General features: G+C 38.6%; 2 protein-coding genes across 5 annotated transcripts in view; one reads left to right on the top strand and one right to left on the bottom strand.

The window, feature by feature from the left end:
• The window catches only part of itchb (itchy E3 ubiquitin protein ligase b), a 54,086-nt gene extending 49,807 nt beyond the window's left edge, over positions 1-4,279 (top strand). The window contains exon 24 of the mRNA XM_022668596.2: positions 81-4,279. Coding sequence (XP_022524317.2) covers positions 81-180 — 100 coding nt within the window. The 3' untranslated portion in view covers positions 181-4,279. The remainder of the gene's footprint in view (positions 1-80) is intronic.
• A 1,232-nt stretch (positions 4,280-5,511) lies between these two features.
• znf341 (zinc finger protein 341) lies at positions 5,512-26,449 on the bottom strand. Of its 4 annotated transcripts, none has more exons than XM_022668590.2 (16): positions 26,346-26,449; positions 21,938-22,045; positions 20,002-20,192; positions 19,306-19,455; positions 17,989-18,198; positions 17,530-17,713; positions 16,635-16,728; positions 16,291-16,496; positions 14,650-14,840; positions 13,539-13,747; positions 11,996-12,092; positions 10,517-10,649; positions 9,682-9,793; positions 9,282-9,352; positions 7,743-7,976; positions 5,512-5,938 (listed from the first exon to the last, which is right to left on the bottom strand). In XM_022668590.2, exons 1-16 carry the CDS (start codon positions 26,374-26,376, stop codon positions 5,712-5,714), a joined length of 2,448 nt encoding a protein of 815 aa, XP_022524311.2. In that variant the 5' UTR covers positions 26,377-26,449; the 3' UTR covers positions 5,512-5,711. The 4 variants fall into 4 exon arrangements, with proteins under 4 accessions (XP_022524311.2, XP_022524312.2, XP_022524313.2 ...); XM_022668591.2 differs by having other exon boundaries at positions 14,650-14,837; XM_022668592.2 differs by having other exon boundaries at positions 16,635-16,725.
• Positions 26,450-27,096: the final 647 nt, after the last annotated feature.

The following is a 27,096-nucleotide window of genomic DNA, read 5'->3' as shown; positions in this document are numbered from 1 at the left end:
AATTACACAAACACCTGAACATTTTAAAAGAAACTCTTAACACCAGGTCTGACCTTTGCTGTTATCTCTCCTGATTGTAGTTTTAACCGGCTGGATCTGCCACCCTATAAAAGCTACGAGCAGCTGAAGGAGAAGCTGCTGTTCGCCATCGAAGAGACGGAGGGCTTCGGCCAGGAGTGACCTACTAACCCCCGGGGGATGGACAGGCAGGAAGAAACGCCTTATGGGAGATTATATGTATATACACAGACACATACACATTGGATACAGTGTGTGTGTGTGTGTGTGTGTGTGTGTGTGTGTGATGCAAGGTTCCCCCATGCGTGGACAGTCGGGCACTCAGGTTGGCAGAAAAAAAGCACATGGGGATTTGACCAATCCTGTTCAGATAAACCTTCACCACTGATCTAGAGCTGTGTTTTTTTTAACCCATTCTCTTTCCTCGTATGTCTCTTTTAATAAAAGACACATTTTGCATTCATTTACAAACACCAAGCTCAAAAAAATGTCAAAAATCCGTACACAACATTGTGCAGAAAATTTAGGCACCTAATCACATAATTTTATATAATTTATTTTAGCATTAATTTGTTGCTGTAAAAAAATATATATATATATAATTATAATAATATTCCATTTAAACATTTCACACTATAAGGCGCACCAGATTATAAGGCACACTATCAAGAAACGTCTATTTTCCTGTCTATTTCCATCATAAGGTGCACTGGATCATAAGACGCATTGCGCAACACTAGTAAGGCACAAGGGTGTCACCATGTTTTCCTTCTAATTCAGCAAATCTTGCCGCTGGGTGGTGAGACCTGTAAAGCTATGCTAAGTTAAATAAACAAAACTGCAGTTCTTAAAAGAAATGAGTGCTGGATGTTGATCTATGCAGATTTCTCTCCTGAAAACTGTTTATTTGGGTGAGTAAAGCGCTTCTGTTTATTTACAATAAGCTTAGATCTCCAGATTTACACCATAGCTGGGTGCAGCAATATTATCATTAGCAGCTAACTGCTAATAGCGTCCAACAGCACTACACTGAAGAGCCCTGAGTGTTCCAGTAATGCAGGGCGATATTAGCTAGCAGTTCATTCTGTGTATCTTTTTTTTAACACAATAAACGTGCGGGCTACAGTCCAATATACTTGCCTCTGAACGGCAAAAAAAAGAGCTAGCGCAGTTAGCACAGTTAGTGGCTAATGCTGATGTTGCTCCAGCACTGCTAGCTGATAATACTCACCTCTGAACGGCAAAAGAGCTAGCACTAAGTGTGGTTAGCTGAAGAGACACTGTAAAACTAGACTAAATCTCCTGTATAACTCTGTACTCTGAGTGGCTTTACTGCTTCTTACAACCTGACTGGTAAAATTCATACCTAAGATGCATCAAAATATAAGGTGCACTGATTTCTGGGAAAATTAAAGGATTTTAACTGCGTCTTATAGTGTGAGAAATATGGTAAACTTACATTACAGCTGTCACAATAAGTATTATGTTATATAATAATAATAATATCAATCATAATAAAATAGCTTTATACTGCAATTACACCCCTTTTAAAGTGCAATTCCAATTTGACTAAGTTTCTAAAGTTTCAGTTTAGAAACAAGCAGTATAGAAACACTGATCTAGACCGTAACCGTTTTGGAAACTGCACCAGTGCTGCTGAGTGAGTGCCGACTGACTGGGTCTTACATTCTCCAAAACGGTGGTTCTTATCCACCCCAAGCTGGTCCACATTGCACTGTTCTCTATCCCTTGTTGTGATTTGGGTTTAGGGATTTTCTTTGTTTAGCATCGGAGCAGTGCAAGGGATAACAGGAGTCCTATTGAGTCAGTGGGTTAATTGCCTGAGATAAATTGAGAAGAAAATTTGGGTACAATTAAAAAGAACCTGCGTTACAGAGATTTGTGGTTTTAATAGTAAAAAAATTAAAAATTAAAGTTTTGATCAGGCATAAATAAAACACAAGGGGCAGTTTTCCTACACAAGGATTAAGCGTAGTATTGAGCTAAATTGCATTTTAAATGAAGATTTTCCATTAAAAGGAAAATAAAAGCTGTGTTCCAAAGTCTAGACTGTACTGAGACGAGTAGGACGGCTCTTTGTTAGAACTGTCATATAAAAACTAATAATATATATATTTTTTAAACAAATTAATCATGTGACAAAATTGACAGAACCTGATAACTCATACACACACAGCTGATGGCACGTTTCCTCTTTTTTAAGATGTTAAAAGCGGAATATGGAGCTACACTACTATTTATTTTCATTCATTGAAACTCTCAGTTAAACTCAGTAACTTTTACACATTACAATACTGTAACATGGTACAAAAAAATATGATCGTACTGCTCACTTTGATACTTCGTACTGATGTCGCATGATTACACTAAGGTGCGAAACTTGTGCGCACTTTCCCTTCTCCACTGAAATATGTTTATTTTTAACTAGCCTGATGACTAGACCTAATCCTTGTCTAGGAAACTCACCCAGGACCAGCTCTGTAATTACTAGACTGTGAAGCAAACTCTGATACTGCACCACCGCATTAACTTAGCCTTTTCCAGTGTGATCAGCACGACCCTGAGACCCCCAAAGAACCCTCCGCCCTCTATTTATTGCAGGTATGAGTGAGTGAGACAGCTGTCTGTGTTCCTAACGCCCTAGTTTTATAGGGGGTTTTATTTTGAAGATTTTTTGTATATTCTGGATCAAGGCCTTTGTATCCAGGGTATTGCCTTTCAATGCCTCTCAGCCTGTTTTAGGTGATAGTAGTCTATACCACTGGGGGGCGCTGAGGAGACCGGAACATCTGTAGCGTGTGCAAAGCGTGTACCGTTTCTGAGGCTGATTTTTTTTAAAGCACATTTTAAGAGACATTAAAAAAAGAAGTTTTTTTAGTTATTTCAACCTAATCCCATTTGATGGTACTTGTGGATTCCTTTTAATTACTGTGGATCTTAATTTTAATGGCATTCACAATAGAAGCCAATGGACAGTTGACTCATTTTATGAATGAAAATGTAAATTATTGGAACATACAGTCAAAATTAATTGCAGAAACTCTAAACTGAAATTTTGATTGGTAACCTTAAGTCTATGTATAATATACAGTTCTTACCAGTAAAACATTGAGTTAATCTATAATTATTTTTATAGAGGTATATAGAATTTGTAGTTAAAAGTGCATTAAACTGGGATTCAGTTGAAAATACCCGATTTATTTCTTTAATATGCAGAGAAAATCTGATCCAGATCAGCTCTCAGAAACACTCACAGCTCTTTGGCTGTGTTCAGACTGCTAGACCAAATCAGATTTATTTTTGGCATATCTAGATTGTATCCAGATTGATTTTTAATAGTCTGGACAGCCAAAAAACGCCTGAAATTGGAGGTGATTTTAAACATGATTTACAATCAGATTTGTACAGAAGCATCTCAGTTTGTCATCTCAAATTGTATTTTATTGTACAAGTGTGGGTGTGTAACAGAAGTGCAGAGGTTCTAGAGGAGCAACCCATGAGAGCATTCCACAGAAACCCAGTGCAGATCAGATCTGATCACTTGCTAATAACAGTGCAGACAGTCATCTGAACAGATCTGATTTTAGAAACTTAATCCAGTTTGCCTGCAGTCTGAACACAGCCTTTGATGCACATCTTGTTTAGGTCCCTTAACCCACAATGTGTGTTTTAATATATTTTTCAGTAAAAAAAAATTACTGAAAAATAGGAAACTTTTAAGATTGTGTAATGTGTTGTTTTTTTTTCTTTCTTTTTCATTTTGTTCAGTTGGGTAATTCCAGTTCTGTAACTCTCCAGCTTTACCTTGAACTATCACAAGCTGATTCTGAACACTAACAGCACTCAGTCTGTCTGTGTGTTCTGGGAAATATCTGATTTTGCCTTCATATATATTCATGAAGTTGAATTTCCCTGGGAAGATCTGGTGTGTGTAAAATCATGTTGATGGTAATATAAGTTTCTGTTTATTTTCTCCTCATATTAGATCAAACCTTTGGAATAAAAAAGCTGATCTTCTTTCCCTTGTATATCAATTGAATGTTGTACATTGTGTGAATAGTTGATTGATCTCTTCTTCTCTGTGAAAAGATAATGAGGATTTTAGTATTTGAGGCCCGACGGCTTGTTTTGAGGCCGTTCCTGAGATTCTGCACCATTGTTGGTTGATTTCTTGATTTATATGTACAGTAAATTGTGTAAAAAAAAAAAAAAAGGTTGAATAAATAATTACACGGGTAAATGTGTGTGGTTGGTGATTTTTCTGCATTTGGGACACTACTTACACACCTGAGTGCACTAGGCAAGTATTGTTAGTGACTGACTGACTGACTGTCTGTTTCTCCCTGAGGGGAAATGTGTGGGTATGTGGGAAAACCTTGCAGTGTTTGGGCGAGCATTATCCTGCTGAAAATTCCACTTGGAAGCCCTGTTGTGAGAGGCAACACATGGCCACAGGATCTCCTCCACATATTGCTGAAATATAGTGATTTGGGTGTCACTGTTGTGTGCGATCGCTCCCCGGGTTCGTCACACCAGCACCACAAGGTCATCCAAACATAACAAAAGATGAAACGGTTGCAGTGAGTAGCAGTCATATTTATTTATTTATTTATTTATTTTAGGCTTGACTCCAATGCAAGCAAAGTTGTTGGTGACTGGCTGACGGGATGTCCTATAGGGCAGGCTCTCCGTCCAATGACGCACCTACTCTAAAAGACTCATCAGATGGGCAAAATCTACTGGAATGCATCACTGAGCCATGTCTACCAGTCAATCATCTCTCACCAAGGGGTACACTACCCAAAAGTAGCCTCTAAGGCTATGTTCACATTACCAGGCTGAAGTGACTCAAATCTGATTTTTTTCTCATGGCTGTGTGAACGTGCCAAATCTGATTTTTTTCAATTCAGATTTGAGTCACTTCCACACGTGGTCCTTAATCGGATACGTATCGGATCAACAGACATGCGACATGAATGTGAACAGAATTCATGGGTCTTTTTTTTTTTTTTTTTTTACGCATTACACTTGGTGCAGCTGTAAAAAAACAGCAAAAAAGCAAACCGCCTGGCCTTTTTCACCTCCTTGACCTGAGCATGAACTTTAAACCAGCTGTTTACTGTTTCTTCTTCACTCCAGCAAAAGATGCTCCACATATGAGCTGCTAACATCCATTTCCCTTTATAAACTACGAGTCTTCTCTCTAATATGAGTGTTTTAGGTTTTGGTGAAGAAGGCAATGTTTATAGATGTATCAATGTGCAGCATGTGAGGAGTTTCAGGAACAGATTCATTCACAGTACACACATATACAAATCACTTATATTTGTGAATGTGAACCATCAAAATAGCCCAAGCCAATCTGAGCAATAAAACGGATTTGAGCAATGTAGCGTGTCATGTGAACGTAGCCTAAAACTCTTTTTATAAAGCAGCAAGGAAAACTATTTCACATATAGTCTTTTACATCAGAGTACATCTTTATTGAAGAGCACAATAGCAGCATTATCTCCACTTGAACAACATTAGCAGCAATAGAATAAATTACATAAGTTATCATCATTATATAAATAATTTCATTAAAAATTACATAAATATCTGTTTTAATATAAAACAAAATACAGCACTGTGAGGTTGACGAACACTAAATTCACCCACACTCTCCAGCGGTTCTAAACAACCTGCATCTGCACAAGGCCTGCACCCGCTGCCAAACCTTCATCCCTATCCTCCTCCTCATCCTCCTCCCTGTCCTCAGTTCCTGTCTCCAGCACTCCGCTCACAGTCATCTCTCCCTCATCGTTTCCATCATCATCGTCTTCATCATCCTCCTCCTCTTCCTCCTCCTCTGGAGTCTCTGGTGTCTCAGGCTCCTCTGCATCAGGTTCTTGAGCTTCATCTGAAGATAAAAGTCACAAAGAGAAATCAGATCCACGTGAGACATGCTGTTTCCTGCACAGCAAAGCCCCACTGTAAAGGCTAGTAAAGTTACACCAATAAAATAGTTCTCAATAGTTCACCAGTCCAGGCTCAGGGTATCGTCTAGATTCATATTTGGACATTCCCCCCTATTGAATATCTTATTCTGCTGCTTATCTGATAATAATTGTGTCGTTGTTTTCTGTTTACTAAGCAGCTCCTTTTCTATACCTTCTGTCTTGTCTTTATCCATCTCCAGACTATCTCTGTGTGCAGGACTCACTGAAGAAGTGGAGATATTCCACAGGTCAGTGCAGCATTATTTAGCTTCAGTGTGACATGGCTAAAGTCATGCTATATGATACTAGTTCCTGTTATGTGGCATGTCTGTGTACTTCTGTCTATTTTAAAAAAATAATTCCAGATTCTTTTTAATTGTGGTGCCTCCTTTGTAGATAGAAAGAGATACAACCTCTTATATTTCTGCGACCCCCCAGCACCCAATTGCAGCCTTCAGTTTCAGAGTTGCTGCCTTATACACTGTCAGAAGTCTCTTTACTAGGGGTGTAACTGCACAGAAAATTCACGGTTTGGTTCACACTAGAGGTCTGCGCGGGACAGCTTTTTTAAACCCGCTTCTGCCTGCTCCTGTGTGTTTTTGTCCCGTTACCGCCTGCTCCCACCAAAAATCACTTCTTGTAATCCCGCGCCCGCCCGCCTCATACACATTTCCGCCGCTCCCGTCCTGCGGTCCTTATAAGAATCGAATGAATAACATTTAGTGCTGCAAATTTACTGGCGTAATATTTCAGGTGAGCAAGGGGAGGGTGGGGTGGGGTTGGGGGTCATTTAGTGAGTACTGGCGGAATAATTCAGGTGAGAAAGACCCAAACGGGCAGGTGCTCAAGCAACCTCCTACAATCCCCCCCCCCCCCACACACACACACACACACACCTCTGCACGTGCCTGCTGGAGATGCTGAAAATCTCCCATTGGTGTGTGTGTGTGTGTGTCGGTCCATCCTCCGAGAGTTTTTTCTTGAGGGTATTTTGTTGCTTGCATGGGAATCATAGCGTATTTATAATTATCTTAACTATTTATTAATTTGCGGGAGCTCCCGCATTGCCTGGATTGATTAAAGTCCCGCTCCCGCCAATAACAATTCAGTTCTGTCCCGCGCCGCAAGATATTCTGACGGTCCCGCGAGTTCCAGACCTCTAGTTCACGCTTCGGTATAAACCCCAGGGTTTGGTATGTTTTTGGGTGGTTGGTGGAAAAAAATAAAGAGGCTGGTCATTCTGTATAGCCTCACCTTTATTAACTTCATAATAACAATGAATCTTCATTATAAACATGTTTTAATTTTTTGGGATGGAATGTTGTAACAGGGCTCGAGCTCTTTTATTGAATGCTTAAAACCAGGTTTCTCTCCACTCTCATCATGAGAGAGAGAGAGACAGTATGAGCAAATTATCTGCATTTCTGCACGCACTCTGCTTGTGTGCTCCAGCGTGCACTCTCTAGTGCACTCTAGTGTTCCAGTCACAGCTTAATGTCTCAGGACAGGCTATTGGCTAAGTCAGTAGCGAGTTGCTAATAGAAACAGTGCTACAGCTACACTTTCCAGGTGCAACACTCCTTTAGTTCTGCATTACGTTCATTGGTTCCATGAGTCTCTTATAGACTGTCTGTACCCGTGTATTCTGTGTCTCGCAGCAACAGTTCTTCATTAAAAGGTAAAGTAAACTTCATACACTCAACATGCCTCAGCTTCCTCCTTTACCTGTTCCTTTACCATCACTGCTCCTCCCCCGTCTCTGCCTCTCTCCACCCTCTCCTGAAGCTGCTGCTGTCAGGGGGCACTTGTGGTCCCGGTAGTACTTGTGGCGGCTGAAGCCTTTGCTGCAGTTGCTGCAGCGGAAGCGGTAGTTGTTGGTGTGAGAGCGCTGGTGTTCCAGCATGTGAGCTCGCCGGCTGAAGCTCTTCTGGCACAACTGGCACTTAAACGGCTTGATGCCTGCGTACACACGCACACGCACACACACACAAACACACAGGGATAATTCAGTTTATAAGTAAATAAATAGCATCTAAAATTGATTTTGCCCCAAATTTACCCCTAATTTCCAGTCTGGCTTGAATCTACGCTGGTTGGCTCAGGTCACAGATGTTTGGTTGGTGGGAGTGGACAATTGGGAATTGAATCCAATAATGTGTGAGGGGTGGAGCCAATTTATACATTTTTTTTTATAAAACGTGATTTTTTTTTTTTTATACAAATAGAATTGTGGTTGTTGTGGTACAGTGGATAACACCACTACCTGCTAGTGATCTACCACATCATGTGAGAGGCTGGGGTTCAATTCCTGATCTGGGTGACTATACTGTGATACACCAAAAAGAGTCCTTGGGCAAGACTCCTAACACTGGTTGGAGTCTTGGTCCACCCCCGTAATAGGAATAACCTAGTAGTAGTAGAACCTCTTATGCCTATGTGGCATATTGGGCGGCAAACGATTGCCATTGGGCTCGATCTTGTGCCCGCGCTTCAGCTTCTTCTAATGTGATGTTTGATGCCTGGTGGTTGCCATCGCAATGGGGTCTTTGGGATCCTTGAGTTATCCATGTGAAGGACATGGCCAGCCAGTCGAAGTCTTCGGCACGCGACCATGTTGTGGAGTTTGACCGAGCTGCTACTTCTCCATAGGACTTCCTCGTTGGTGATGTGGTCGGAGTACTGGATCCTCAAAATCTGACGGAGGACGTCCAACTTGGTGTTGATGCTGGCTGACGCCTTCCAGTCACAATTGAATTCAGCAAGCTGAACTTGATCTTGATAGAGATGGTCGGGGAGGACCAGATTTTGTTCATTCTCTCGGAATACCGTGGAATAACCTAAGTTAATGTTTTTTGCAATTAGATATATTGACTCAGAATGTGCTTTACCGAAGGTTTGAGAGTTGCGCCATGTTTGGAACATCTTTGTGTCTCAATGCAGGCCCAGCCATCATAATGAGTGAGCAAAATATTATTCTTAGATTAAAAAAAAAAGCAGTACTTCTAATCATTATTTTTTGTGTGGTTGTATGTTGGGTTCAGTTAAAAGTGTAAGATATGTTTACAATATCTGTTTATGATCTAATACCATGCATGGTTTTTCGAGATGGGGGTCCTCCCCCTCAATTTGTTTCTGCTCTTTAATAAGTCGCTCACATTTCTACAGTGCGTTCAAGATACCATGAGTTGTTCTTCTTATGTGAGATGTGATACACATGTGATATACTGCTGCTGTTTAAATCATGTGGTTATTTTGTTTTCTTACCAGAATGAGAGAGGATGTGGGCCTTCAGCTTGTCTGGCCTGTTAAACTCTTTAGTGCAGCCAACGTGTGTCCTGTTACAAACACATATCATCAATCAATACACACAGATACATATACTGTATTGTTAATTGAAAAATACAATTTACAAATCTTTTCCATTATCCAAATAAAGTTCCAGATCAACTTTACATGGTCAAAATTAGTCATTTTTAATTTGTGTGAAAAAAATGAACACAATCAAAGCACTGATATTTTATATTAGCAGGAAAGTTCATTTTATTTATTATTTTTTAATAAAGTATTCCTCATTATTGGTCTTTATTATTAGTTAGCAATAGCATTAAACAAAAGCTAAACCCTAATTCCTCCTCCACCCCCTCCCCCGACCTCTGAGCTGTACCTGAAAGGGCACTTGTACTTCTTGAAGGGTTCGTGGATCAGCATGTGTCTCTTCACCTTGTCCTTGCGGTTGAAAGTGGCCTCACAGATCGAACATTTGTACGGCTTCTCTCCTAAATTACAGACAAGGAACAATCGTCTTTCAAAACAGTTTTTTTTGATAGATTGGTTTGAATATTTGTTTTTCCTTAAGAAATCATTTATTATAAAAACTACTGACAACATTTCTTCTAAATTCCAAATAAAAATATCGTAATTTAGAGCCTTTATTTGCAGAAAATAAGAAATGGTCGAATAATGAAAAAGAAACAGAGCTTAAATAATGCAAAGTTCAGAAATATTTAATGGAATAGGCCGGATTTTTAATTCCAGATTTTAAGCATCTTGAGATGCTGTTCACCTGTCTCTCAACAAATGTTGATTTCTGAACTCTTCCTGAGTTTAAACCTTAGTATTGTTATTTTTAAATGAATATGAACTTGATTTATTTGCATTAAGTAGGTTTGAGATCTGCTTTTTTCTGCAAATAACTGCGTTAAATGACTCATTTTATTTGGGAGAAATATTTTCAGTAGTTGTCATAAAACAACAAGTGCAGAGACTCCTGTTGAGCATCTCTGCACATTTTAATTTCCAATTTTCTCAGATTCAGAGAAGGACAACTATTGATAATGTCCACATTAGCATAAATCTCCTTACCCTTCAGGGACCACCAGGTTAAAACCCTTTCTTTAAATCATATGTTAAACTGCGTGAGCAGTGAAAACTGACAGTATAAAATGAACGGTGGCTAAAGCTGTTGATGTTCAGATAATTTACTCTGAGAATAAACTCACCTGAGTGTATCTGAGTGTGTAGTTTCAGATAGTGCTCTGTTTTGAAAAACTTCTTGCAGATTTGGCATTTGAATTTGCTGACGGCTCCGTGAGTGGAGAGGTGTCTGCGGAAATACCTCTCACAGGGGAAAATCTACAAACACACAGAGAGAGGAAAACATGCATGAGCGTGTGCTCTCTGCTCATTACAAACTCATAACTCATAACGCATAAAAGACGTTTCAGCACTGAGGAGTGTTACAGGTGACATTCTGTCTCATCCTTCCTGCAAATCCTGCTTTAGGTGTGCAACAGTAAGAGGTTGTTATCTGCTAACAATCCACGCGTTGTCTGTTACAGACAGGTCAGGACTGCAGGCCTTCTACCAAAGTCATGTCTTTGTAATGTGTGCAGTTTTGCATTGTCTTGTTGACAATTGTATAAACATTTCAATAATTTTCCCACACATTTCATTCTCTGCCATCTTTACTCGTCAAAGCCTTTCTTTGATACTGCTTTTGTGCATTATTAGCCTTCTAGATTTTTTTGGAATGTCTTGCAGGCCAGAATTTCAGTAAATAAACATAAAATAAGTTGAGCAGAGAAAAAAACACATTGTCAGCAATTAAAGTTTCAATGATAAATGATTTTTTCCTTTTTTTCTACATTGTAAATGAATATTAAAGTCATTCACACTATAAATGGACACATAAGAAATGATGTAGTAACTTAGAAGTACTCTTATCCGGGGTGTTAGTTTCTGAGGCTGGTAACTGTGATGAACTTATCCTGTGCAACAGAGGTAACCTTTGCTCTTTCTTTCCTGGGGCAGTCCTGATGAGAGCCAGTTTCATCATAATTTTTTGATGGTCTTTGCGATGACTGCACTTGAGGCTACTTTTAAAGTTTTTTAAAGTGAATTTTTTGGATTGACTGACCTTTATTTCTTAAAGTATTTTTTCTTGACTTAGTTGAGTAATTCTTGCTATAATATTTATTATAACATTACTCAAATAGGCCTATATACTGTATACCTGTAACTCTACCTCTTCACAACTTTACAACTGATGCTCTCAAACACATTAAGAGAGACAACATTCAATTAATGAATTCTTGATAATTCAGTTAAACTGTTTATTTAGCACAGCTGTTTACTGAAAGCCTGGCGTCCAGGTGACTCTACATCATAAAGCAGACTGAGAAAATCCAGCTAAGATGTGCAAAACTGTCATCTGAGCAAGAGGTGCTACTTTGAAGAATCTAGAATATAGAACATCTGGTTTGTTTAACACTTTTTCTGTCTACTGAATAATTGCATATGTTTTTATTCATAGTTTGGATGACTTTAGTGTTAACCTACAATGCAGAAATATAGAATTTAAGATTTGCTTTTCTTCATTGTTCAATTTAATAATAAAAATAAATAAGCAGCAGTTTGATATAAAAGCTGAGATGACTATGGACTATAAGGCTGAGAAGGAATACTGATGTTCTTCATACCTTCTGGCAGTGTGGGCAGGGGTAGTTGTGGGAGGCGGTGAGGAGGTGCTGCTCCAGAGCTTCCTGTGTGGAGTATTTACCCTGGCATTTGTTACACCTGTTCATAACAACAAAAATAACATTAATTATATTCATTATCTCAAGTTTGGTGTGGGCTAATTAAGAACAGCTCTCTAAAGAACACTGCACTGACCTGTGGGATACAGGGGTTGGACAATGAAACTGAAACACCTGTCATTTTAGTGTGGGAGGTTTCATGGCTAAATTAGAGCCGCCTGGTGGCCAATCTTCATTAATTGCACATTGCACCAGTAAGAGCAGAGTGTGAAGGTTCAATTAGCAGGGTAAGAACACAGTGCTGCTCAAAATACTGCAATGCACACAACATTATGGGTGATGTAACAGAGTTCAAAAGAGGACAAATTGTTGGTGCACGTCTTGCTGGCGCATCTGTGACCAAGACAGCAAGTCTTTGTGATGTATCAAGAGCCACAGTATCCAGGGTAATGTCAGCATACCACCAAGAAAGCCCAACCACATCCAACAGGATTAACTGTGGACGCTGTAAGAGGAAGCTGTCTGAAAGGGATGTTCGGGTGCTAACCCAGATTGTATCCAAAAAACATAAAACCACGGCTGCCCAAATCACGCAGAATTTAACGTGAACCTCAACTCTCCTGTTTCCACCAGAACTGTCCGTCGGGACAATAAATTATTGTGGTCTAAAACCTTCAGTTTCATTGTCCAAACCCTGTATATATTTGAGGTCTCCTGCATTTAATTCTTGTCTATTTGCACAGAAAATTGTAGCCAGATGCTGCTGGTCACAATCATTACCACCAACTTCACTGTTCACTGTAGTTGGTAATGCTTTCTATGACTTATTCCCAGTACATATGTGACTCTGTGGATTGAGGAATGTTAAATGCTTCTACAACTTCAGAAATGGAATGTCCTATCATCCATTTGGCACTATCAGACCTCACTCCAAATACAATTTTTACTCATTGCCATGAGCATGCTGGTCACTGTTCAATCAACCTCAGTCACAAGATAACACCTTACAATTTAAACAGGTGTGAGAGTTCCCCCAAGCCATACCATTTTATTTACTTGTTTTTAATGTAGCTAAGCATTAACAGTTCACAGGGAGTAAACAAGAAAACATTACATTACATTACATTTGGCAGACGCTTTTGTCCAAAGCGACTTACAAAAGTCAAGTACAAAAGTAATAGGAATTAAGATAAACCATTTTAGATAGAGCTTAAAGGAGGTCGAAGGGAAATAAGGGATAGAGAAGTGAGAACAAAATAATAAGAGTGACCCAACATCCAAGATTGCGGACATACAGCAAGCAGTAATGCTCTTCATGGGTCATGCTAGTGCCAACATCATTGGCAGATGGCTGCATGACAAAGAATTACATGCATGCAGACCATTATGATGACTGCCCTTAACACAATGTCAACGCAAACCAAAGACAGCAATGCAATGTTTCAAATACACAACACAATTAAGATAATAAAAAACCTGTAGTAACCTGTAGTAGTTGGTCTCCTTGCGGCGGTTCTGCTGGGGGCAGAAGCTGTGGGAGTACTGGTGCAGCCCCAGTTCAAACAGGGAGGGGAAGACTTTACAGCAGAGGTGGCAGCGGTAGGTCAGGTGCTCCTGGTGAGTCCGGATGTGTTCCAGAAACAGGTCGAGCTTCTGAAAGGTCTGAGAGCAGGTCTTCACCACACACCTGTACACCTGCACAAAAACACAGCAGAGAGAAAGCTACATTAAATTAATTCATAGAAAAACAGATATACTACTGTTATTGGTGAACATGCTTAAATACAAAGCATCGACATAAATATAAATATTAAATTCAAACCATAATACAGTACATCTTCTTCTGCCTCTCAGACATCCAGTACCAGTCAAAGGTTTGGACACAGCTTCTCATTCAATATTTTTCTTTATTTAGATTATTTTCTACATTGTAGATAAATATTAAAGACATTATGGGACACGTGTAATTACGCAGTAAACAAGTAAAATAAAAAAGTGTTTGTCCTCCACAATCTCCTGACCTAAACCCTGAAACTGAAATGGTGATTTGAGGTGATTTTGAATGAGCTGGAGCTTCACAGCATGAAAGAAAAGCAGCAACTATTGTTCAGCACCTCCATGAACTCCTTTAAGACACTGAGAAGACTATTCCAGGTGACTCTACCTCATGAAGACACTGAGATTAAGTACACAGCAATATATAAATTGATCATGTGATCAAGTGTACGGTTTAAAAATACCCACACCTGTATGTAAGTTGTAAGGTGTTATCTTGTGAGTGAGGTCAAACATTGGTTAGCTTGTTAGAGAGTTAGAGTAAGGCTTATACTGGGTCACCAATGACCGGGAATACCTAATAAAAGACATAACCACCCACAGTGGACAGCAGATTAGGTGGTAATGATCGTGACCAAAGGCTTCTGGCTAGAATCATCTGTGCGAACACAGGAACAAGTTTAACTAACAAGTTCAAATGAATGGGCTCACCTCAGCAAGTAAACAATATTAGCAACACAATATAGAGTCAGCAAACATGGATTCATGTCCATATATTGAATATGACAAATATTGTGTGCACAGCTGTGAACGGGTCATACCTGCTCTTCTTTGTGTTGGGTCATGTGGGACTTGAGCTGGAAGTAGGTGCTGAACTTGGCTGCGCAGAACTGGCACTGGTAAGAGCTGTCAATCAGTATGATTTGCTTATTCTGGGCCTGACCAGGACCTTTGGCCTCGGACGCACCGTCCACATCCTCCTGCAGCTCACACTCACTCTGCTCCACAGCTTCTGCACAGGAACAAGGTGTGGTAAGGGACAAAATGGCTAATTACACTCATCACCAAAAAGTAGTTGCACTCAGAAGGAATAAACAAGGTTGACTATATAACCCACTTTGAAGGTGTTTTTCTTTCTGAGTTGTGCTGTAGTGTTGGTACATGTTTTGGTGTTTGGTAGTGTTGGTGATGCTTCAGAGAATAGTTTGAAAGACATTCCAGCAGTTAAAAGGGATATAGCTATAGGATTCTGTTGGTGGCAGTGAATAGAAGAAGGCATGCATCAGTGACATGAAGGGTCTGGGAGACCTACACTGACCATGGAAAGGGAGAACCAACAGATTGTCCAACATGTGCAGAGTCAAACAACAGCCATGATTACAGCCATTCAGCAAGCACTGATGATGTTTGTGCCAGCACCCCTGGCAGACGGCTGCACGACACAGGACTACATGCTCGCAGACCATTACAATGACTGCGCTTAACACAACATCAACATCACCAAAGACTGCAATGTTGTTGTGCCAGACTGTCATGGGGTGATTCAGAGTGGCAGTGGGTCATCTTTAGTGTCTTGGGAATACCTTGGTGTCATGGTGTTTGGTGCAATTACTTATGATGCCAGATCATTCCGGTCTCAATTACAGAGGACCAGAACACAAAATGCATCACTTTTTTCCCCTGGAACTCTTTAATGGATACCATTTTTGACCAGTCTCTTTTTTATTATCGAATCATTAACACTGACCTTAACTGAGGCAAGTGAGACGTGCAGTTCTTTAAATATTGTTTTTTGGTTCTTTTGTGATGTCCTGGATGAGTTGTTCATGCCCTTTTGGAGTAATTTTGATGCAAAAAATGATGCCAGATCACTTCTGGTCTTCACTACAGGCACTTTGATTATTAGTGCCTTAGTAACCTTTATCTAATGTCTGAACATCATGAAACTCTTTCACTTGCTTCTGGGAGCAACTATTGTTCTGATTATAGGCGTATCTTTATTTGGTAGAATGTTTATATCAATGTAGTCATGTTTATTTAAGCATTTTGCAAACTAAAATTACTGTACATTATATTTGATACACAGTTAATTAGATAAAATTTAATAATTTTTATATAGTTACAAAAATGCATTACAGTTCCATTCTATTTAAATTCTGTATTCACAGATTAAAGTCTGCTCTACTAACTGTTTGCAATATGCTTAAAAGCAAAAAAAAATACTGAACAAATATATATATAATAAAAAAGTAGTGCTGAAAATAACCATAGTTTCTAATGATTAAACTTTGTGCTACACTAAAAACTGTTTTTGATCTGCTATTGATGACTTGATTACAGCCCACAGACACAGTCCAGTGAGCCTAACAGACCTCACTCATTAGTATCAGTCAGAAAAGCAGTGTATCAGTAACTGTAAATGCAAATACAACATGAAGGTGAAAGTATAAAGAGGAAGTTACCCTGCGCTTCCTGAGCCTCTGCTGGCTGCAGTGTGTTTTCATCCATGTTCACAGACACCACTTTCACAGAGATGGGCAGTCTGGACACGGTGCAGTGAGCACCAGCTGGCCACACCTTGTGCGTCTGCATGTGCTTCTTCACGTTGGACTTCTGAGCAAAAGCACGGCCGCACACGATGCACTGGAACGGCTTCTCCCCCGTGTGACTGGATACAATTGTACATACAATTGATTCATTAAATTAAAAACACTAAATTAAGTATAATTTATATCTGAAACGATTGTTATTGTTAATTTATAACAACAATTCTAAATAAAAGAATAAGATAAAGCACCAGTAGTACCTTCTGAGGTGTTGTTGCAGGTCAAAGTTCTTGGTGAACACTTTGTCGCAGAAATTGCACTTTAACTTCTGACCTTTCGCTTTCACTTGTCCTACTGAGAGACCAAATATTACTATATACAAAAAAATTAAAAACTGAGTTTCAACAGTGCATTCCGATAGAATGTCTTAATATCTTAACCTATTATCTTTACTTTACATCGTACTATATTCAGACTTATTTTAATAAATTTTTCCATACAGAAAAAAAGAAACAAAAAATATATATATAGATCTGGGGAAAAAATAAGAGACCATTTTAAAATTATGAGTTTCTTTGATTTTACCAAATTGAAAACCTAATCAAGAGGAAGATGGATGATCACAAGCCATCAAACCAAGCTGAACTGCTTGAATGTGTGCACTAGGAGTGGCATAAAGTTATCCAAAAGCAGTGTGTAAGACTGGTGGAGGAGAACATGCCAAAAATGCATAAAAACTGTGATTAAAAAACAGGGTTATTCCACCAAATATTGATTTTTTATTTTTTTTTAACTATATATGAATATGAACTTGTTTTCTTTGCATTATTTGAGGTCTGAAAGCTCTGCATCTTTTTGTTATTTCAGCCATTTCTCATTTTTGGCAAATAAATGCTCTAAATGACAATATTTTTATCTGGAATTTGGGAGAAATTTTGTTTGTAGTTTATAGAATAAAACAACAATGTTCATTTTACTCAAACATAAACCTATAAATAGCAAAATCAGAAAAACTGATTCAGTCTCTTAATTTTTTCGCCAGAGCTGTATATATAAAATTCAGTTACTGCTCACTTTATTCAAAGATTACTAAACATAATTCAGTATCTGATATGAAAAAAAAAAATAAAGCTTTTATGAGTTATGAATTTGTACCATCCTGTCCTTTCTTGGTGTTTCGTGTTTTCTTGGGGATGATGACCTTGTCGTATTCTCCCAGTTCAGTCAGAGCTGGCGCGGTGCTGCTGCAGGGTTTGGATTTGATTGCTATTTTTGCTGGACTGTAGGCAGGAGCACTGCTGAATGCCTGGCTCTGACTCTCCACACACTGACTGGGTCCCTAAAAACACACATAAACATATAAACACAAGTTTAAGTATTCATTATTGAAATGTCTTAATACTTTAGTTAGTTTAGTCTTAATTAATGATTCCAACTATTACACCCAAAATTACATTGTACAAACCATATAAATACAGTTTAGCATAATATGTGTACTATGATGTAAGAATAAATAGAAATGTGTGCCAATAAATCCCAAATAATTAATAAAATAAGAAATAAGATAATCTTTACTTATCAAAAAGCAGAAATGTATTCATGGCACTGCTATACCTGAACTGTCTGAAACGGCTGCAGGCCAAGTGCATGCACCTCTGCATTACCAGTCATCGAGGGCAGAGTGCTGTAAACCTGCACCACGGAGTTGTTGTTGCTGGAGGGAACCTGAGCGGAGAGGGGAGGTGCTTGACTCTGGGGGAGCGGGTGGTGGGACTGTGGGTGATGCTGCAGGTATGATGCTGCTGAAGGCATGCTTAGATGACTCTGGAATAAAAAAAAAACAACAGAGCTGTTTTTTTCTCTTGTCTCCTTTATAAAATTACAACCAAAAAAACAGATGAAGTACTTCAGTTAAGTATTTGGATTGTTACACTCATCATCAAAAACAGAAATCATCCAACAGGATTGAAACTTGGCGGGTAGTCGTGGCAGACGTCACATGTCCAGAAAGCCTGGTGCCATGGTGTAGGGTGCCAAGAGTTGCTCATATTAGTCTATGGGCCCTGTTTTACACACTACGAAAAGCGAGTCGCGATGCTCATTGCTTTCTTACACCCTGTCAACAGTCTATTTTCATGTTTTGTGCTCACAAAAGCGTCAGGGTTTAAGAATATATTATCGCTGAAGGGCGTAGTGGTCTGGAAGTGACGTGTGTATACATAAATTTAGTCGTGTTATCTTGGCGGTGGAAAAATACAGGTGCACCACTGACTGATTAAAACCATTACAAAATAGTTATTACAAGCCTTCTAACAATATAAGAACAGAGACACCAGTCAAAACCTTTAAGAGCTCTGTTAACTCATTCTACAAATGAAACCCTCACTAACTGCTGTCATCCATTTTCCGGTCTACGCACTCCCTTTTTTTCTTTTTCTTGGTGTAAAAGTAAAATTTATTCTGATTTGGCTGATTTCAATACTACATATTGAAGCGACCCAATCGGGAAAAGTCTGTGTGTGTGTTTTTGTTATTTACTCTGCCACACAAACAACACATCTGTGTCACATATGACCAAAACTCAGATTTAAAAAAATTGGATAGCCTAAATGCAATTGTAAATACAATGTGCGTTCTGTGATCGAATTTCATGATGCAATCACAAAATATGTCTGTTAAAAAAATCACCACCTTTCCTCTAAACTGTTCACAGTCTCCTAGAGCAGGACAATTTTGATTAGAAGTCATTGTTTACGGAAAGTAAAACAGAAATGATGAAGTTATTGCTGAAGTAAAATCAGATCTTATTTTGTCACTCTGGTCACAGATATCTAAATGATGTGTGAACAAATTCTCATCAAAGTATGTCCAGATACAAAACACATGTTAAACAGACTCACTGCCTGTAACAGTAATGAAGAGACCATCTACCTGAGTGGAAGCCTGCATGGCAGCCATGGGCTGGTCCATGGAAGTAAATGCAGAGATGGCAGACATGAGAACCTCATCGCTGACCAGAACGTTCCCCTGGACCAGTGTGTGTGTGAGAGGAGAGGGGGGCACTGTGATGTATGTGGACACCTGTAGGGAACACAACACAATCAGCAATTGTTCTAACTATAATTACATTTGTACAAAGCAACATGATATCTCTAGAGGACATGTGTACTGTCACTTCATCTCCTAATTATAAGCTAATAATAGGCTCATTTTTTTAATTGTATGTGTCGCAGCTTGATAATATAATCATAATATATTCATATAAAATTAGGAGCAAAAACGTAAAATTAGAAATGAGAAAAGATCTTTATTCAGCCAATAAAGATCTTGAGTTGCTTCTGATTATTTACAGTGTGAGTTTACATGCAACAACAATATTGTGCAGTGTTTAATGCTCACTAATTATCATATAAAAAATAAAATCTGACAAAAAGTAAATCTGGCAGTCTAAATTTCCTGACAGACCAATTTTCTAAATAGCATGTAGAAGGATATAGATGACTTTTTACATCCTTTTACTGCCTTTCGCTGGCAGGCATGTAGGATAAAACACGTGTATGTGTACTTGTGTGTCTAAAAGTGTGTATTAACACATGCACCCGCCTATTCTCAATACACAGTAGCTACCTGTCTGTTGATAGGGGGCTGTGGAACAGTACTGATGGAGGGGACGGAGGTGTAGGCGTTGCTGGAGGCCAGGGAGACAGTGGCCAGTGAGGGGGTGTTGGGGTGGCACTGCTCCCTCTTGTGTGTCATGAACGCTGGCAAAGAGTTAAACTGCTTTTTACACTTTCCACAGAGGAAAACGTCATCATCATCTGAAAAAACAACACAACACAATTAATTTGTAATTTCAATAGACAATATATTAAAAATACATTTTAATGGAATTGAACTGAATTTAAATTGTAAGCACAGCAATTTGAACTAGGCACACAATATCATACGTTGCTTTTGGAGCCCTGTTTGCATTTACAAGTAGAGGTAAATAAGCATGGAATCAGGCAAATACCTGATATCAGTATTAGTATTCATACAGCTCTGTTCCATTGTCATGTATACTTACATGACACAACACAAGAATTATTCAATACATACATAACAATACAATGCAATACATAATAATACATCTTTTGATTAATAAATGAATAATAAGGCTGGAGTTTAAGAGAATAACTACATTACATAGATTATGCTAGGTTAGCAGTAGTAAACCAAATATTCTGCAAATATTCATCAAAATTTGACCAAATGTATACCAAACAATGCCGTAATTTTAGTCCTGTGCTTTGTTGATATGTCTGCTGCTGTAAATGTTCAGTGTTCAATACATTTTTAAACTATAGTTTTGTAACATTTAAAAAAAATAAACTAATTAATTTATGCAATATAAAATAGTGTCAAAGTAAACAAAAGGCTGTAAAAAATAAAGAAATAAATATATATATATATATATATATATATATATATATATATATATATATATATGTTTGTTGTAAAACAGACCTGCCTCACTAACCGTGCGTCCACACCGAACGTGACGCGAGCGACAAAGCAGCCGGAAGTGACAGGCAGACACTGGGCGATAGGCAGCGACGCGATGCGAAGCGGGCGGTTTGAGCGACGCGAGAGAGTTGACCAGAACTTAACTTTATGCAAATGAGCAGCGACACGCGGCTACCAATCAGAAACAGATTCTCATATGTTCGGCCTGAAATCGCTGCTCTGATTTTCGGTTCCTACTGAAGATTTATTCCGCCAGCAAAACGGAGAGAACAGAACTGAACTGAGCTGATCTGAGGTAAAATACTCCACTACACCAGCAGCTACCCCAGTATAGTACTATCCTTACAGAATTACCTTATTTAATAGAAAACTATATATTAAAACTAAGGAAATTATTTATTACATTAACAGAACGATTTATGACAACTAAGGGAATATTTTTTTTAATTAACAGAACCTTTTATTGAAACAAAGGGAATTATTTATTAAAGTTAACATAACAATTTATTACAACTGAAGAAAGTATTTAATACATTTAACGTAAACTGAGGTATGGAATTTGGAACGATTTAGTTAAAACTGAGGGAATTATTTATTAAATTAAGAGAAAGACTGTATTAAATCAAGAGGATTATTTAATATATTTCAGTAACCACATTAATTACATCCAAGGAATTATTTATTACATTAAGTTAACAATATTTTAAATTATGGACAAATATATTTATATTATATAATATATAATATATTATATTTAAGTAAACCCATTTATTGTAATATGAAATATTTTTGTTAAATAATTGTACTTAATAATAGTTATAAAATATATAAAGATTTATTGTTTGTGAAACGTCTGTACGACTGTTTATGGTTTAGGAATTCTGTAGAGAGGCTGAACCCTTGTTTCTGTACTAGGAAAACGCCCACCAGCGACAGCTTGTTCTGAGTGAGACACGCCCCCAAGCGACTCATCGCCTGTTGGACAGGCGACACAGAGCGATTTTATCGCGTTCGGTGTGAACGTACAGTAAGAATATTATATAAAAATGCTACTCACCCATTGACTGGATGGTGGTCCCTGACACAGCCTGATTGCTGGGATCTGGGACTCCACCTTGGCCATCCAAAAGAGACTGGACAGCAAGGACAGTCTGATTGTCCATTCCTATACAGGAGAAGAAAGAGGGTTAATTAATTAGTTGATTAGTTAATCTAATGATTGTCCAGTAGAGTAGTAGCAGTAGTATGAAGACAGTTAACACCTTAATTCTAGGCTTATTGTTCAGTTATTAATCATTTGATGTCTCATTTGTGTAATTTTGCATAAAACCGTGACCTGCATGTGTTTATTATATGGCTGTGGTTCAGCATGTGATAGAATACTACAATTTAGTACACACATATTTAGAAGTTACTACCTAGATATGTAATGCACAGATGAGGGAATTCTGGGCTGATGCTGACATCCGATATTACACATATATGTACATATCTAATGATGCTGATATACAGATTTATGACTAATGACAGATAGACTAGACACATCGGTATAAGATTAAAAACAAGTTAAATATTTATATGCTTTTCAGTTTAGCTTTCAATCAACTTTATGCAAATAATACAATTCAAGGTGTCTCCTGAGAAAACAATTTTTTTAACTTTTTGTTTTCAAAAAAATTTCAAAAACCAATAATCCAGTACCTGGCCTATAGACCTGTTCGCAATTTGGTGTTGGGGGAATTTCTCACTTGAACTGAGTTAGTGGGTCCCTAGACATGAAAAATCCCTGAGGTGCTCGTCCGCCATAGTGCCACGAATTCTGCAATGGTCAAATCAAATATGGCTGCCGTCGGCTATGATGAAAATCCAACTTTTTTGTTTCTGAATGTATATACACATATAATACCTCAATTTAGACTAATTATGGTATGAGAATTTCATTTCTGATATTGTTATGACCATATTGGGTGATTTTGACATTAAAAGGTCATGATCAAGGTCGTTTTTCTATTCTGAAGGCCTTCCCCACAACTTGGCCATTATAAGGAATCAAAACCAGATACAATAAGTCTAATAAATCTGACATTTAATATCCATTGCTATATATATATATTTAACACTCATGAAGAGAAGAAATATGACAATTTTAAACATCCCCTTTGAACTTATATTTTAACAGAGTGTTAGTACAATGATATAAAACAATTGGGTGCAAATAAAACTATGTAGCAATAAAAGTGATACAAATTACATCAAACCAAATGAACTAAAAGTGCACCATGCAGTGGGATTTCTCTCAAAGTGTACTGTATGCGTGCGGGCATGTTAGTGGGATGGGGTTTTTACAGAATGATTTTTCTATTTTTCCATGGCAGAATATGATGCATGAAACTCCAGCAGAACGACATCCACATCGACTATTGTCACACTTGCCTGCACACTTACATATTGAGAGCAGACTTGGTGGTAAAGGCTTAAGACATTTTGATGGCAGGAGTGTGCCAAAGTGCTCCTTCCATCCATGGTCCGTTGGCTCTAGTCTTGCTTTGGTGTCCTTGGCTACTGTAAGCATGTTGCATGCCGTATGAACCAGAGAAGCCCCTTGTTGGATGTTTTCTCTGATCACACTACTTGTGAGAGGGAGAGCATCAATTCCAGTACTTCCATGTGTGTAGATTTCTACAAATGTCTTAGCTTTCATCAAATATCTTATCTGTTGTTGTTGATCTGTCCCCAGCCCAGACATGCACCAAGTGCTTCTCAGCCAAAGCTGCATCTTGCTCTGTCAAGGCCTGCATCTTGCTCTGCCTCTCCAAAGTTGGCTCAGTACTGGACTGGGTCAAAAGCTGTAGAAACAAGTTTAGTCTCCACCTTGCTCATACAGTCATCTCCAGTCAGGATATGAGCTTTAATCACTGTCTTTGAAAGTGATGCTCCAAGTCGAGAGACTGCTTAGAGAAAGTGTCTCATGTCCCGATCGTGATATGGTTTGCAGTCGAACCAGTGGCAATGCTACTGTATTTGTGAGCTCTGTTGTCTTTCATTATGAGGTGTTGCCAGCAAAGGCAGCTGGTGGGGACGAGATCCCAGACCTATTGAACAGGATTGAAGAAGCTGATGCCAGGTTGCTGGTGCATGTTGAGTGGGCTATTCTTGTGAAGCAGTGCAAAAGAGTTATCATAGTCTCCAATGACACAGACACCTTTGCATTGCTTCTCCGCTACAGCACATACTTCCCAGAACTTGGGATGAAGGAGATCTGGTGGCAGTATGGCAATGGTGAGAGGCTGCGAATGCTTCCACTCCATCAAGCAGTCTCTCGTTTCGGAGCATAACTGTCAAAGACAGTGATTAAAGCTCATATCCTGACTGGAGATGACTGTATGAGCAAGGTGGAGACTAAACATGCTTCTACAGCTTTTGACCCAGTACTGAGCCAACTTTGGAGAGGCAGAGCAAGATGCAGGCCTTGACAGAGCATGATGCAGCTTTGGCTGAGAAGCACTTGGTGCATGTCTGGGCTGGGGACAGATCAACAACAACAACAGATAAGATATTTGATAAAAGCTAAGACATTTGTAGAAATCTACACACATGGAAGTACTGGAATTGATGCTCTCACAAGTAGTGTGATCAGAGGCCACATCCAACGAGGGGCTTCTCTGGTTCATATGGCATGCAACTTGCTTACAGCCAAGGACACCAAAGCAAGACTAGAGCCAACAGACCATGAATGGAAGGAGCACTTTGGCACACTCCCGCCATCAAAATGTCTGAAGCCTTTACCACCAAGTCTGCTCTCAGTCTGTAAGTGTGCAGGCAAGTGTGACAATAGTCGATGTGGCTGTCGTTCTGCTGGAGTTTCATGCATCATATTCTGCCATGGAAAAATAGAAAAATCATTCTGTAAAAAACCCATCCCACTAATATGCATGCACGCATTCAGTACACTTAAGAATAGAAAAACGACCTTGATCATGACCTTTTAATGTCAAAATCACCCAATATGGTCATAACAATATCAGAAATAAGTTTCTCATACCATAATTAGTCTAAATTGAGGTATTATTTGTGTATATACATTCAGAAACAAAAAAGTTGGATTTTCATCATAGCCGATGGCAGCCATATTTGATTTGACCATTGCGGAATTCGTGGCACTATGGCGGACGAGCACCTCAGGGATTTTTCATGTCTAGGGACCCACTAACTCAGTTCAAGTGAGAAATTCCCCCAACACCAAATTGCGAACAGGTCTATAGGCCAGGTACAGGATTACTGGTCCTCACATTACGGCCCGTTGCTTGGTCATTTTCCGGCATGCAATAAATATGTTTGCAAACACTGAAAGTTGGTAATATCTAGACCTCGACCAATGTGATGATACTTAATTGAAACTATTATCGGCCAATACCGATATAATGCCAATATCACTGAGCATCCTTAATCTAGATGCCTGCTATTAGAATGTATTTCTACTATGCTATTAAGTTGTCTTGGCTTGTAAACAAAAGTGAAAATGACTCAACTTTATCTTAAAGTTATATTTGATTTTTTAACCTGCTAGGACGTGGTCTTTGTTGCCATTTTCTTTTAAAGAAATGTAATGTAATTGGCCATATCTCTACATAATACAATGAGGCATACAAGTCATAAAAAATATGTATGTGTGCAAAAATGTGTAAAGAAGGTTATGTGACTGTTTTAAAATGTTTTCTTTTTGAATAGCTTTAATACAAGTGTTTTTTTTATCAAACATTTGATATAACAACAGAGACTCCTAAGCTAATAATACATGCTATATAGAATTAACAGTTTTGTATTTTATCTGTCATTTAAACAAAAAAAACTAGAACATATAAGCAGAGTCATCACACTTTACTACTAGTTCTGTCTAAATCTGTTACAACAGATATGTCAGTCTGTTTGTAGCAGTTCACAAAGCTGTGGTTGGCTCCCTAATTCAAAATCCAGGTCCACCTTAAAAAATACATTAATACCGAACTGCCACCTGCACACGCCCCCGAGCAGAACAGCGGCAGCATTTAAGGTGGACCGCAGAATTTGACCATATAGCGCTGGGGAGGCTTTTCCCACAACTCGCCTTTCGCCCTCCGCCATCTTTCCTCCCTCAGTGCGTAGCTGTTGTTTCAGCGGCCCACCCTCCCTCTTCTACACGAATCTCAGCGCACACAAATAACAGTGAAAAACACCCGAACGAACCCAAAACACACTCCAAACACACACACATCCTGCAGACCCGTCCGCTTTAACAGGACCGAGCAGCTCCGCTTCACGCTTTTAACGGGTTTAAAGGGTTTAACTGAGCCACACGGAAGACACGAGAGAACCGGCTGCTTCTCAAAACTTCAGTTTTCAGAGCAGGAAATAGAAACAATTTAAAAGACAGCTGAACGTCTGTATTTCTTTGTAAAAAAAAATGAGTAAAAAATGCTTGTGTCTACCTTCTAGCACCTCAAATATCGCCTGCGACATGTTGAAGTCTTCAGCAGCCGGCGGAGCAGCGCTCTCTGTCTCTCTGAGGCGGAGGAGTGGGCGGGGCCTGTCAGCTGATTAATATTACACATTCTATTCATTTATATTTTAATATGATATACAGTAGCAGTCAAACATGTGGACACACCTCTTCTCGGGCAATGTGTTTTCTTTCTTTTTATGATTTTTATATTGTAAATGTAATACTGAAGACATCAAAAAGGAACACGTGGTATTATTTTAATAAGTGTTTTATACTATAAACTTAGTTCTTCTAAATAACACATTTAGATTTGAAGGAAGATCTGCACACTCTTGGTATTTTAAGTCTCCTGGAATAGTTTTCTTGAAGGAGTTCCTGGAGGTGCTGAACAATAGTTGCTTATATAATCATTTATAAATATTATAAATATGTATTCATTTAATATATATTTTATTTCTACATAATTGTCTTCTTTTTTAAATTTGCTTAAATTAAAAACTGTAGCAATATTAGACAAAGCCAAACAAAAGAAATACAAACATCAGTATCCACTAAAAATACTTCTTAGGCTATGCTTGGTAGTTGCAATTTGGGACTTTAAATAAAGACTTTGGTTGAAAGAGTATGAAAAATACCCATAAAAGAGAAAAAAAAGTTTTTTACATTTACTTTGACTTTTCTTTTTATTGCAGACAGTATGAACCCAAATGTTTTATATTTTCACCCATCAAATTCAT

This window comes from Astyanax mexicanus, chromosome 13, assembly GCF_023375975.1.
Source record: "Astyanax mexicanus isolate ESR-SI-001 chromosome 13, AstMex3_surface, whole genome shotgun sequence".
Lineage (NCBI taxonomy): Eukaryota > Metazoa > Chordata > Actinopteri > Characiformes > Acestrorhamphidae > Astyanax > Astyanax mexicanus.
This window is presented reverse-complemented; position numbering and strand designations above follow the sequence as displayed.